We start from the raw sequence: 13698 nt of genomic DNA on the forward strand, positions 1-13698 counted from the left end.
GGTCTTCCCTTCCCCTCCTCCACATCCACATGGCACCTTCCCCCTCCGCTCAGAGCTTGGGGGCACGTCCTGCTGACTTCATCCTTCTCCCCATCCTGCTCCCTCACATTTCTTCACACTAGGTAGGTCTGTGTTCAGAGTTCTGAAGTTTGAAAGGATCAAGATCTTCCTTCTTTAGTGTTCAGGGTTCAGAGCTAGAAGGGATTGATCATCCAGCTCACTAAGTTTCAAACTTACGTTTTTCAGTGGAATCCTTCCAAAACAAAACAAAACAAAAAAAAACACAACCTAAGAAGCTACTGGACTTGAAATAAGGATAGGAGGTCTTTGAGCCTGCCTTCTCTCATTATTCCTTCACTACGCCCTTACCAGGAATCTCTGTAAAAACTAATTTGGAAATCACTGATTCATCCAACCACCCATGAGACTTGAGTCTCCTAAATCACATCCCCACAAATGAGCAACACCTCTATTGATGGCATATCCACCACCACCCAAGGCTTCCCTTTCTACTTCTGGGTTAGGGCATTGTCTGTTAAGTTACAAATGCTCCTGGAGCAGAGTGATGCATTATTCTGCCAGGGCTTTACAACTAATGAATGAATCAGCCAATCTAATCCCATTGCTCCCAGCTGTTCAACTAAGCCCAGAGTCCAAGATGAGGGAGATGCTTGAAGGGAATCTGGATCATTTTGAAGGAAGCAGCAGGTCTCAAGTGGGGAGGGGAGGAGGTGGGCAGCAATAGGTGACACTGGGTAACTAAATGTCACCAAGGGTGCTGGGCACCTGTGCACAGGGGAGTACATCAAGGACAAATTTGGACAGTGGCAAATACCACTCATCCCCCATCCTCCTAAACCACATCCTCACCCACACCAGGGAAGTGAGATACACTCCAACCAGCACAGTGTCACCAGAGCCAGGTAGCCAGCCTGGCACCAAGATGCACTGCCCAGGACTGTGACTAGGCTGTGAGGACAGCCAGAGCCTCTGGCACCATGCCCCCACGCCCTCTCCAAGATAGGCATGTGCCACACAGGCCCACAAGCAGGGCAGCCAATGGCTCTTGATTTTTATTTTTTTTCACATGGGCAGCAGAAGATAGAGTTGTCCCATCCTTGCTCCCCTTGCATTGAATGTGCCTTGGGTCTTAAAACCCCGGAGTATCATTGGAGCCCCCTCCTCTTGCTCCTAGTGTACGAGGGGCAAGGAGGAAAGCACTGTGAGTATGTGTGTTGGAGGGGAGGGGTCCCAGCTCCCTGAGCCAGGCTCAGCACCCCTCAGCAGCTCCCTGAGGCCCTCTCTCTGTGAGACTTTTGATAGACAGCAGGACAGAAACATAGAGCAGAGAAAGACATAAGCAGACTAGGAGACAGGCTACACACACACACACACACACACACACACACACACACACACACACACACACACACACACACACACACACACACACACACACACACACACACACACACACACACACACACACACACACACACACACACACACAGAAGCTGGCCCCTTCCTTTGGCATGGTTCACCCTAGCCCTGGGGATAGGATCTAAGGGTGGTGTATGTATGGGACCTGAGCTTTGGGCTTGCCCAAGAGAGAGATGGGGCCACTTGAATTCTTGAGACCCCAAGCTCCAAGACCAAAGAAGTTCTCTCTCCTGCCTAACCTGGACCCACACCTCTTCACGTCCCCACCCACCACTTAGAGACTGAGATTGTTCAAGTAACAAGGATAGAAGAGGGAAAAGAAACAGAGGCTCCACTCTCATCCAGTCTTCCCAACTAGGGTCCTGTGAAAGGGGCTCCTGGGTCTGAGGCTTCTCAGCACAGATTCTCCCGTTTCCCTCAACTTTGTGCAGATGAAAAAGGGGAGGAGTGAGTGAACCCAGCACTGCCATTGGTCCTAGGCATAACACATGGAGTCAGACTCTTCCACCTGGTAGGGGAAGGGGGGGGTTGTCAAGAAGCTGAGCACCATCACCTTCCAGGGGGGTTTTGAAAGTCCTGATAGGGTAGAGGTGGGGAGATGTCTACTTCTGGCTCCAGTCAGATATTAGGCTGGCTCTTTTAGCTCTCAGCATTGTCCTGAACCATGAGTTCTGCTAGGGAGATCATTTTCCAGCCTCCCCACTCAAACTTGCAAATTCCCCAGGCAGTACCTACTGCCCCAGGCTGGCACTGCAGCCATCCTGATCCAGCTCCTGCAGGTTCCCAGGATCTGGGCCCCAGCCCCAGAAGGAGAGAGGGGTGACCAGACCCTGGCACCTCAGTTGGCCTTGGTCAGTCTGTAGTGTTCCACAGGCTCCCGGCTTTCGACAGCTGACAGGGCGACGAGCATCTGGGCCGCATAGTAGGTGGACATGATAAGCGCCCGAGAGTAGGGCACAGGAAAACAGAATTTGTTGAGGGCGATGGTCAGGTCTGAGATGATAAAGAAGAATGCCCCACTGCCAGCTGCCAGCTCTGTCCAGCGCCAGTCTGCCCCGGCCAGCCGCAGCCCTGCCATAGCTCGCCAGCCCATGAAGCCGATAAGGGCCACATAGACCCCCACCAGGTAGGTGAAGGCACCTGAGAGGCATGGGTAGAGGAGGGCATAGCACAGGCCCGACAGCGCTGCCATCACCAGACCTGTCCGAAGAGCCAGTGGCCGCATGCCAAAGGCCGAGGCGTAGAACATGTGGGTCACAGCAAACATCAGCAGACCTGGGGGTAAGAGGGGCAAAGGCAGCTGAGGGCAAGCTTGATGAAGAATGAGTAACAGGGTGGGGGTAGGGATGGAGGTGGGGATGGAGTGGAGTGTTTCGGATAACCCAGCAGCTTTGCTTTGGGATAACAGGGGTAGGAAGATCTAAAGTTAAAGACCACCACCCCAGTCCCCTGAAGGACTCTGGAACTGATCACTAGTTCCCCTGCGAGGTCATCCCCTAACAAGGACCCTCACAGTCCCTGGCCTCAGAAACCCTCAGGCTCTCCATACTCTGGTTTAAGAACTCCCTCTTCCAAATCTTTGCCCACAGCCCAGGACCCTCTATCCCCCAGCCTCAGGACTCCTCCCAGGCAACTACTATGGCCACTGACCATGCACGAAGTATCCTTGGTCCTGCCAGATGAGGAAGGCGTCACCTACAGCAGAGAAGACAAGCCCCACAAAGATGCGGGTGGCGCTGGGGTGGGCCAGCAGGAATCCCAGGCCATGAGCCAGAAGGAAGAGCCAGAGGCAGAAGATGGGCAGGCACTTGATGAGGGTGCTGACCCACGATGGGCTAGATGAGGGCAGCCAGAGCACAAAATACACGCAGGTGGCCTTGAAGAATGGCACCAGTTTGGGTCCTTCACTCTTCACCTGGAGGACACAGGACAAGGGCAGCACTCAGAACTTGGGGGCTTAAAGCCAGCACCCTCAGCCTAGGCATCCACCCAAGAGACACTCCCACCCATACCCCCACCTCACTTCCACCCCCAACCTGAGAAGACTGACACAGAGAAACCCAGCCTGGCCTGCCTCTACCAGCCAGCAGGTTGTGGCCAAACCCATTACTGCCCTGAGGCTCAGTATATTAGGAGGGGGAAAGGCTCCACTGTCCTTGCTGTCTGCCTCCACTCTTGGCCCTGGGGCTGGGCTGGAATAGTCACTCACTGGGCAACAAACAGACTTTGGAATAATGTCCCTTCTGCAGCCTAGTGTGCTTCTCCCTTCCTGCTCCCTCCTTCTCCCTCCTCAGGGCCCCTTTAGCCACCCTCTCTGCCAGCAACAGCCCCCAGCTGTTCACTCTGGAATGGAGTGAAGTCAGTGGGAAACCACAGAGACGCCCTGACTGGCCAACTCGTGATCCTCAGCATGGGGCCAGGGCGCAGACTTAGGGCCCTGGCAACACCAGGTGTGTGCCAGGAATGTGGGAAGGCAGGCAATGCCAACCACCTCAGCCACCACAGCCTCTCTCCTCCTCAACCAGTCTGTTCCTCAGCCTCCACTCCACCTGCCCCAGCCTGAAGGTGGCATCAAGGGCAAGGAGAGCTATGCTAGGGATGCTGGCTAGATAAATGGACCCATGAGTTGGGAGCAAGAAAATTGTCCTTCAAACACCAAAGATTTCAAGGACTGGGGGAAGGGAGGGTATGTGTCAGTCAGCCTCATTTCCCAGAGAACAAGAGCAACTCAAGCCTCACCAGAAAGAGGCAGGAAGAGGGGGAGGGGTTCTCTTCCCAGCTTCTGATCTGGAGCCAGCAGACAGGCTGGGAGATGGGGAACTGAGAGGGGGAAGTTAGAGCAGCTGACTTGGTCTCAGCCGGATTAGCAGAGGGCAGCTAAAGAAAGGTTGTACCCAAGGCCACTGCAGGCAGAGTCCAAGCTGGGGGAGGGGGCTGCAGCGATGTTCTGAATCTGTGATCCTTGAAACTCCTTTCCTTGGGCTGGTAACAGATCCCTTGAGGGTGATATGGAGCAGCTGGGGTTCCCTGTACACCCACACTCTGCCCAAAGCGATTGTGTCTCTGGCTAGGTGAGCTGTCCAGCACAGGACTTGGGAAACACTCAGACTCCCAGAGGACCAGGTACCTAAGGACTGATCAGACTGTGATGATGAGGAGTGGGAAGAGGCGGATGGGTGGTTCCAGGGTCCAAGCCTTTCCTTGTTCTGCCAGAGGTAAGAGCAGTGAGAATAGATGACTTCCACTTCCCATGGAAATTAAGGCTGGTCAGGGTAGGGGCATGGTCAGACGAGGAGGCTGGAGGGGATGCCCAGGCCCACAATGCCCAGCAACCACCTGCCAGCCCCTGGGAGCATTAACCTCCGCTCCATGGCCTCTCCCAGCCCCATATTTTCTAGAAGGAGATACCGGCAGTAGCTGGAGAGACCCTGACAGTTATGGGGAACCCAGTAGTAGAATAAGGAGGATGGGGAGACGAAACAAAAGGTTCGAGTTGAGAAAGTCTGAAAAGCAGGGGATGTCATAGAGAATGCCCCTTTTCCCCCAGCGCGTTATCAGCGCTCCTTAGACCCAGGGGCGTCCGCCAACTTGTTTACAAAATGGGGAAGGTTAGGAAACAAACTTGGGACGGCATTCCCAGGAGGTCCCTGTCATCCTCCCAGCATCCCCCGCCCCCACGCCTCCCTGTGGTCCGCCTACGCGGAACTCGGCGGCCGGCAGCGGTCCCCTCCCTCTCCCGGGCCGCGACCCCGCCGACCCGCGCCAAATACATGGAGATCAACAAAGTCACGCTTCCGAGTCACGTGGCCAGTGTTTTCCTCCCTCCGCGGGCGGGCTGGGGGCGCGCGAGGAGGGCCGCCGCGAGTCTGAGGAGCGGGGGGCCGTGACAGCGCCCGCCTCCCGCCGGAGGACTCCGGCAGCCGCGGGACCCCCGCCCCGCCTCGGCCCCTAGCAGCTCGGCCTGCCGAAGTCCGGTGGCCAGGCCGGTGGGCTCCAGCCACGCCGGGCACTGGCTCGCTCGCTCGCTCACTCACCACAGTGACCGGGGACACCATGGCGGCGGCGGCGGCGGCGGCGGCGGCTGGCACCCTGCTCCGGGCTGCAGCGGCCAGGACGCGCCCACGACCAGGTGAGCCGGCGACGATTCTACAAAGCCCGGAGGGACGGACAATACCTCCCGAGCGCCCGGCGCCCGGGTTCTGTCAGCTAGCCCCGTGACGTCACCGCTGCCAGGGCCAATGAGCGGGCGGGAGCCGGGGGGGCGGGGCCCGGCTGGCGGCGCCGGCCAGGCCCCCGGCCGCTGCTCAGAGAAAGGAGGCATCTCCCAGGGGTCAGAAGGCGGGGACCCCCCAGGCCCCGCCCCTTTGGGAGGCCGTGCCAAGGCGTCCACTGAACGTGAACGTGACCGTGACCCCGGTACCTGGGTGAGGACTGAGCCTGGCTCAGAGACAAACACATTGCTGTCCTGGACGCACAGCCACATACATTTTCTCATAACCCAGGAGCAAAAGGCAAAGACAGATTCCCTTAAGCCTTCAAACATGCAGTCCACGCAGATACAATTGCAACTGGACCCACAACCTTCACTGTGTACAAACACACATCCAAATCATCAGCAAACACACAACCTTCGACTTGAAAAGCGGCACGTATACAGGTATGCAGCAGCCATGGACCCATAATCGTAGCATATACATCACACATACAGAATCATAATTACCCTTAAGCACTCAACAAGTACACGGATCCAAAACCAACAACCACAAATTGACATATACTCTCCAAGTAAGAAAAGAGACATATACAGGAACTCTACAGCAGCTCGTAGACCCATGACCGTAATATAGAAACAAACACAGATAATTGGCCGTAGGCACACGCCTCTCACAACTCAGAGACCACTGCCACACATACAAGAGCACCCCAAGAATGACAGGCAGACCTGAGTATACTTAAGGACCCAAAGAAGGATGAGCTAACTTTGCCAAAATACGTCCCAAGTGGATTTAATGTTGATTTTACGTAGACTAAAGAAACACAAGCTCATTCAGAGCCGTGCATGTTCAGAATCATTGGAATTACATGGAAAGGTAGGTGGCCAGATGGACTGAAATCTAGTCCCAGTTTTGCCACTTCCATGCTGTTAAATTGGGTGAATCACTTCCCCTCTCTGGTCTTGATTTCCTCACTTAGAAGATGAGCGGGTGAGTTCTAAGGTTCCACCCAATTCTGACATGTATAGTATGGGGAAGAGGAAGGGCTGCTGGTTTTAGGAAATTTCAGTCTAGCAGTCCTGGAGATGGAGATTTCAGCTGTATCTCAAAGGATGGGCAAGTAGTCTGCAAGCTGCTGTAGAAGGGCAGTAGCTGTGTGTCAGGCTTTGGGAATTGTTGGGAAAGGGGTGACCAGCCCTACTTAGCAGCCATAAAGGAGTTTCAAACATCCTGGCATGGTGACACAGGCCCTTGTGCTGGTCCTGAGCCTTGTGCTGTTTGGGCAGAGACCCACAGGCTGAAGCGCCTCCCACAATGGGTCTCTTCCTTCTTCTTCTGGATCCTACCCAGTTTTCCCTAAAGTCCCAACACCCATTCAGAGGGGTGATAGTCCTCTTCTGGTGACAGAATTGGCAACCAGAGATTCAGAGTCCAGTACAAGAGTGAGAGTCAACGCTTGGGACAGGAGTCACCCAGATCTTCCCCGCATCCCCTCCAGTCCCCTCCAGCATAGAGTTCTAAGGGTCAATGACCTCTGCCTACTCCGCTTTCTTTCCAGTTAGGGGCTTCGGGGAGAGCACCTTACCAGAATGAAGGACTAGAACTGCTGCCCCAGGGCTTTGTCACTCACACACACACACACACACACATTTCTACAAAGTGTGCTGCCTAGAGAGAACGCTGGCTTGAGAGTTAGAAATGCCATTCTTAGTCCTAGTGCTTCCTTCTCCGTGACTCACTACTGTGGTTGTGTAATTGAGCACATCATTCCATCTTTGGAGCTTCAGTTTTCTCATGAATAAAATGGAGAAAATGGGCTAGTAGAAGGTGCAAATATTCCAGTTTTCCAGCCAAACCCTCTAACATCACCTGAGGGATAGTTCTCAAACAGAAATTTGCCAAGTCAGGGCATTTTTCATTTCTCTAGACCTTAGTTTGCCTCTCTATAAAAATAAGAAGGTGGACTATATCCGTGGTTCTCAACAAGTGGTACCTATCAAAATTACTTGGAAAGCTTTTAAAAACATAGATGCCCTTGCCCCACCCAAGACCTACTAATTAGTGGCACCAGTTTTAAGAAGCTTGCATATACAAATACCTAACGATACAAAACATGAGACTTAGAACTCCCATCTACAGGGTTCCACTCAGTGCTTGATTACCCAGTAGGCAAATTAATCATATACAGAGGTCACCTACAAAGCGGAGGCATCCCCCCTCAATGCCGGTTTTTCTCCATTTGCCCTCCCACCACCTAGATTCATTCTTGGCTCTTCTCTACCCTGTCCTGGGAGCCTGAGCTCTATGGACTGTATCTGCAGGGATCACCAGGGCCCTGGCTTCTGGCTGAGTTCAGCCAGTGAAATTCAGAGGCAGGAGAGGAGAGCATGGATGAGGCCTGATGGACCAGGCTGAGATTCTGGCTGTGGCCTGCTTCTCCATGGCTACAGCCCCAGGCTCCCTCCCCATACCTTCAGGCCAGGGGTGGCAACAGTTTCCTGCTGTTGCTAGTCTTTTTTTTTTTTTTTTTTCTGAGACAGGGTCTCGCTCTGTCGCCCAGGCTGCCATGCAGTGGTGTGATCTATGCTCACTGCAACCTCTGCCTCCTGGGTTCAAGCGATTCTCCTGCCTCAGCTTCCCTAGTAGCTGGGATTATAGGCATGTGCCACCACGCCTGGCTAATTTTGTATTTTTAGTAGAGATGGGGTTTCACCATGTTGGTCAGCCTGGTCTCGAACTCCTGACCTCAGGTGATCCACCCGCCTCGGCCTCCCAAAGTGCTGGGATTACAGGCATGAGCTACTGTGCCCGGTGCTATTGCTAGTCTTTAGGTGCCTCCTCACCCATGGCTAGTTTCATCTCTGCAAATAGTCATTAAATTCTCTTCAGTTAAATTATTGAGTATGCCAGCACCCTGGCTGATATAGGCACCCACAAAGCAGGGGCACCACCCTCTTCCCAAAGAGAAAGAGCTTATTCTGACTTCATTCACATGGTTGAGATTTGTTGTTTCAAAAGTAAATTTTCATTTACTATTTACTAGTGTTTACTATTTACTAGTGTTTTTATTTTGGATTGCATATTGCAGGAGGCAGAAAGCGGGATAAGGCTTCCTGAAAATGGGCATTTCTTCCTTTTGGTAGGAACTGGCATTTCTTCCTTTCCAACCTATTGGCATGGCCCTTTTCACACAGCTTTGTAATTTTCCTTGTGCTTGTGAGCCCATTCACTCACTCATTCATCCAACAAATGTTTACAGTGCACCTAATATGTGCTAGCTACTGTATTAGGTGCTGGGGTGTAAAATATTGAGTAAAATATATTCTCTATCGTTATGGAGCTCACAGTTCATTTCTGACAGGCAAGTAAACAATTATGCAATGTGGCAGCTGACCTAATGAAGTATGAAGGTGTCCCAGGTGGCATTAAAAAAGACATCAGAATTATAAATTGCACCTGGAGCAATCGCAGGAGCTAGAGTTAAATCTAGAAGAACGAGTTAGTCTTTATTGAGCAGACACCAATGGATATGCCATTCTAGGCAGAGGGAATTGCATGTGTACATAAGAGCACAAGAGACACACTAAATTCAGGGGAATATCTGTAGTACTGATTCAAGCTGGGGAGTGAGAAGGTGAAACTGAAGAAGCATGAGCCAACTCAGATCTTGAAGGTTCTACTCAGCCAGGCACGGTGGCTCATGCCTGTAATCCCAGCACTTTCGGAGGCCAAGGTGGGCAGATCACCTGAGGTCAGGAGTTCGAGACCAGCCTGGCCAACATGATGAAACCCCGTCTCTACTAAAAATAAAAAAAATTAGCTGGGTGTGGTGGTGGGTACCTTTAATCCCAGCTACTTGGAGAATCGCTTGAACCCAGGAGGCAGAGGTTGCAGTGAGCCGAGATTGTGCCACTGCACTCCATCCTGGGCAACAAGAGCAAAACTCTGTCTCAAAATAAATAAATGAATAAAAATAAAAATGAAAGTTCTACTAAGAAGTTTAGACTTGACGTAGTAGATGACACTAAACCAATTGTCCTCTGTTCCTTAGCATCTCTAATTGTGCCCACTGTCACCCACCAGCAACATGGGCAATGCACAGAAATGATGACCCATCATCATTCTAAGCTTGCCTCGCTTCCCCCATGGGGCTTCTTCTCACCCAGTGGCCTCCTTCATCTCTGACCCCTGTTGTTTTGCCACAGGATATTTTTCCTCACTTAGTTTGTCCTGCTTGAAATCATAATCCAGCTCTAAACTGGTTATCTTATTCCCGACCTGATGCTGGATCTCAGCTAATTTCTTTTTTGTTCCAGGCCTCCAGAGCACTTTTTTTTTTTTTTTTTTTTTTTGAGACGGAGTCTCACTCTGTCGCCCAAGCTAGAGTGTAGTGGCACAATCTCGGCTCACTACAAGCCCCGCCTCCCCGGTTCACGCCATTCTCCTGCCTCAGCCTCCCAAGTAGCTGGGACTACAGGTGCCCACCAGCACACCCAGCTAATTTTTTGTATTTTTAGTAGAGACGGGGTTTCACCATGTTAGCCAGGATGGTCTCAATCTCCTGACCTCATGATCCACCCGCCTCGGCCTCCCAAAGTGCTGGGATTACAGGTGTGAGCCACCGCACCAGGCCTCCAGAGCACTTTTAACCAACTCTCAGGGCCACCGCCCATACCCGATTCTACGCCCACCCCACCTGCAGATATGGTGAGGAAATCAGAGATGTTAAGGAGGGTGTGACAAGGTCAGATGTTCTGATAACAGTGTGAGGGCGTCAGTTGTTGAGTTGTAAGGAGTGAGCTGAATGTGTGTCAGCCAAATGGAGAATGTTTGGGTGGAACTGGATACAAAACTAGGGCTCAGGCTCACAGGGAAGATTTGGAAGTCTCAACCATACTGAAAGTCTGTGGATGTGATGAACCAGAGAGGAGCCTTGAGGGAGTAGAGAAGAGGACTAGAACAAGCACCTTGGGGACAAACATTTAAGAGAACAGTGGAAAAAAGGAAAAGAAGGAAGAAGACAAACATACAGATAAATAGATATGCTGAGAATGTATCTGGCACACCCAGATATACCTAGTTCCAAGTATACTCACAGGGAAAGAGACAGACACACCCAGAGAAGTGTATGTTCACAGATGATCTGTGGGTTTTGTGGTTTCGTTCCCTCCCTCTGGAACAGGTGGCAGGTGCTGGTTCTGCTTCCCCATTGTGGTGGGCCAGAAGCTTTGAAGATAAATGACCGTGACCCATCACCATTACTGACTGTGTGCCCCATGGCCCAGGGTCTGTGGGAGGCTCCACATACCCAACCCCAGCCCAGGCATTCCTCCAGGTCCCTCCTGCCCTTTCTGCTTACAGTTATCAGCAGCCTAGAATCCATTCTAGAAGGCCTCTGTCATGCTGGAGCCTGCTTGGGTCAGGGAGGCGAACCCTGGAGTGGCCGACATGGTCAGTGACACAGAGTCTGCTCCCGGAGGCACTTAAGAAAAGGACAAATATTTTAGCAGAACTTCTCTTCCAGACCCTTGGTGAGGGTTAAATATTGATGCTGTCCTGAGATAATATGTGGAGCAGTGTCCCTAAGGACATTCCGGGCTATCCGGTTAGCCTCTGGGCTTGGGGCCAGGCAAACATGGGTTTAAGGCTCTTCATCTACTGTGTGGCTTTGGCAAATTGTTTAACCCTCTGAGTTTCAATTTCCTTTTCTATAAAATAGCAAACCTGGCAGGGGTGGTGTGAAAGGAAGTTTGCTGATGCATGTACCATATCCAGCATTGCCCCTTACCTACAAGATACTTACTCTTCTTTCCTTTCCTTTGCCTATTGGTTACTGGAAAGGGATCCTGATCCAGACCCCCAAAAAGGGTTCATGGACCTCATGGAAGAAAGAATTCTGGGCGAATCCATAGAATAAAGTGAAAGCAAGTTTATTAAGAAAGTAAAGGAATAGACCAAGCATGGGATTATATGCCTGTAATCCCAGCACTTTGGGAGGCCAAGGCAGGCAGATCCCTTGAGGTCAGGAGTTGGAGACTAGCCTGGCCAACATGGTGAAACCACATCTCTACTAAAAATACAAAAAATTAGCCAGGCTTGGTGGTGCATGCCTATAGTCCCAGCTACTTGGGAGGCTGAGGCAGGAGAATCACTTGAATCTTGGAGGCAGAGACTGCAGTGAGCTAAAATCAGACTACTGCACTCCAGCCAGGGCAACAAAGTGAGACTTCATCTCAAAAAATAAATAAATAAATAAATAAAAATTAAAAACCCAGGCGCGGTGGCTCACGCCTGTAATCCTAGCACTTTGGGAGGCCAAGGCGGGCGGAACACGAGGTCAGGAGATCAAGACCATTCTGGCTAACATGGTGAAACCCCGTCTCTTCTAAAAATACAGAAATTAGCCGGCCGTGATGGCACACACCTGTAGTCCCAGCTACTCAGGAGGCTGAGGCAGGAGAATCGCTTGAACCCGGGAGGCAGAGGTTGCAATGAGCAGAGATCCTGCCACTGCACTCCAGCTTGGTTGACAGCGAGACTCCGTCTCAAAAAAAAAAAGAAGAAAAAGAAAGTAAAGGAATAAAAGAATGGCTACCCCATAGGCAGAGCAGTGACAGGGGCCGCTCAACTGAGTATACTCATAGTTATTTATTGATTACATGTTAAACAAGGGAGGAATTATTCATGGGTTTTCTGGGAAAGTGGCAGGCACTTCCCAGAACTAAGGGTTCCTCCCCCTTTTAGACCACATAGAGTAACTTCCTGACATGGCTATGGCATTTATTTGTAAACTGTCATGGCCCTGGTAGGAATGTCTTTTAGCATGCTAATGTATTATAATTAGCATATAATGAGCATTGAGGACAACCAGAGATCACTTTTGTCGCCGTCTTGGTTTCAGTGGGTTTTGGCTTTCTTCTTTACTGCATCGTGTTTTATCAGCAGTGTCTTTGTGACCCGTATCTTGTGATACCAGTCCTGTCAACATCCTATCCCATCCTGTGACTAAGAATGTCTGACCTCCTGGGAATGCAGCCCAGTAGGTCTCAGCCTTATTTTACCCAGTCCATAATCAAGATGGAGTCACTCTGGTGTTTTTTGTTTTGTTTTGTTTTGTTTTTTTGAGACAGAGTCTCGCTCTTGTCGCCCAGGCTGGAGTGCAGTGGCACAATCTTGGCTCACTACAACCTCTGCCTCCTGGGCTCAAGTGATTCTCCTGCCTCAGCCTCCTGAGTAGCTGGCATTACAAGCACCTACCACAACGCCCAGCTAATTTTTGTATTTTTAGTAGAGATAGGGTTTCACCATGTTGGCCAGGCTGGTTTCAAACTCCTGACCTCAAGTGATCCACCTGCCTCGGCCTCCCAAAGTGCTGTGATTACAAGCGTGAGCCACTGTGCCCAGCCTGACTCACTCTGGTTCTAATACCTGACATATTTCTCCCCTCCCCTTTACAAGGGGACCCTTAATTCTAAGGGTTTTAGAGGGACAAAGATCCATCTTTTGCAACTTCTTCAGGCTGAATAAGGGTGACAATATTCCTGCCTTACTATTAGGATCTTTTGTATCCAGGGTAGAGAGGAGCTCAGTCAGAAAGCATTGGTATGCTGAGGGCCATTCATAACTCTGAGTTCCGACAAAAGGTGAAATCTGGAAGATTAATAAGTATTCAATTTAAGAAAATGTTGACTAAGTTTATGCTGCATTCCTACACAAGGAGTACAACAGCAATATATTCCACAATAGTAAAGCAAAATAAGTAAAACTATCCCAAGTAAACTAAATAAGAAGGCTTTCCATGAACTGGGAAACTGTTGGAACCAAGCTGATATAGAGTTGCTAGCTAATTCTAATCAGAATTAGATTCGTGCCAGAATTAGATCCAGAGATTGACATCACCCATCCCTCTTATTTCTTTCTTTTTTTTTTTTTTTTTTGAGGTGGACTCTCACTCTGTCACCCAGGCTGGAGTACGATGGCACAATCTCGGCTCACTGCAACCTCTGCCTCCCAAGTTCGAGTGATTCTCCTGCCTCAGCCTCCT

At 50.9% G+C, this 13698-nt stretch overlaps 1 protein-coding gene across 2 annotated transcripts; it reads right to left on the reverse strand.

Moving 5' to 3' along the window:
* Positions 1–98: 98 nt before the first annotated feature.
* TMEM86A (transmembrane protein 86A) lies at positions 99–5737 on the reverse strand. Of its 2 annotated transcripts, XR_008511204.1 has the most exons (4): positions 5475–5737; positions 3091–3355; positions 2172–2715; positions 99–1191 (listed from the first exon to the last, which is right to left on the reverse strand). XR_008511204.1 is itself a non-coding variant. In XM_063728508.1 (3 exons), exons 1-3 carry the CDS (start codon positions 5493–5495, stop codon positions 2279–2281), a joined length of 723 nt encoding a protein of 240 aa, XP_063584578.1. In that variant the 5' UTR covers positions 5496–5663; the 3' UTR covers positions 99–2278. The 2 variants fall into 2 exon arrangements, 1 of the variants encoding a protein (XP_063584578.1); XM_063728508.1 differs by having other exon boundaries at positions 99–2715; positions 5475–5663.
* Between the last annotated feature and the right edge of the window lie 7961 nt (positions 5738–13698).

Source organism: Pongo abelii, chromosome 9 (genome assembly GCF_028885655.2).
Source record: "Pongo abelii isolate AG06213 chromosome 9, NHGRI_mPonAbe1-v2.0_pri, whole genome shotgun sequence".
Classification (NCBI taxonomy): Eukaryota; Metazoa; Chordata; class Mammalia; order Primates; family Hominidae; genus Pongo; species Pongo abelii.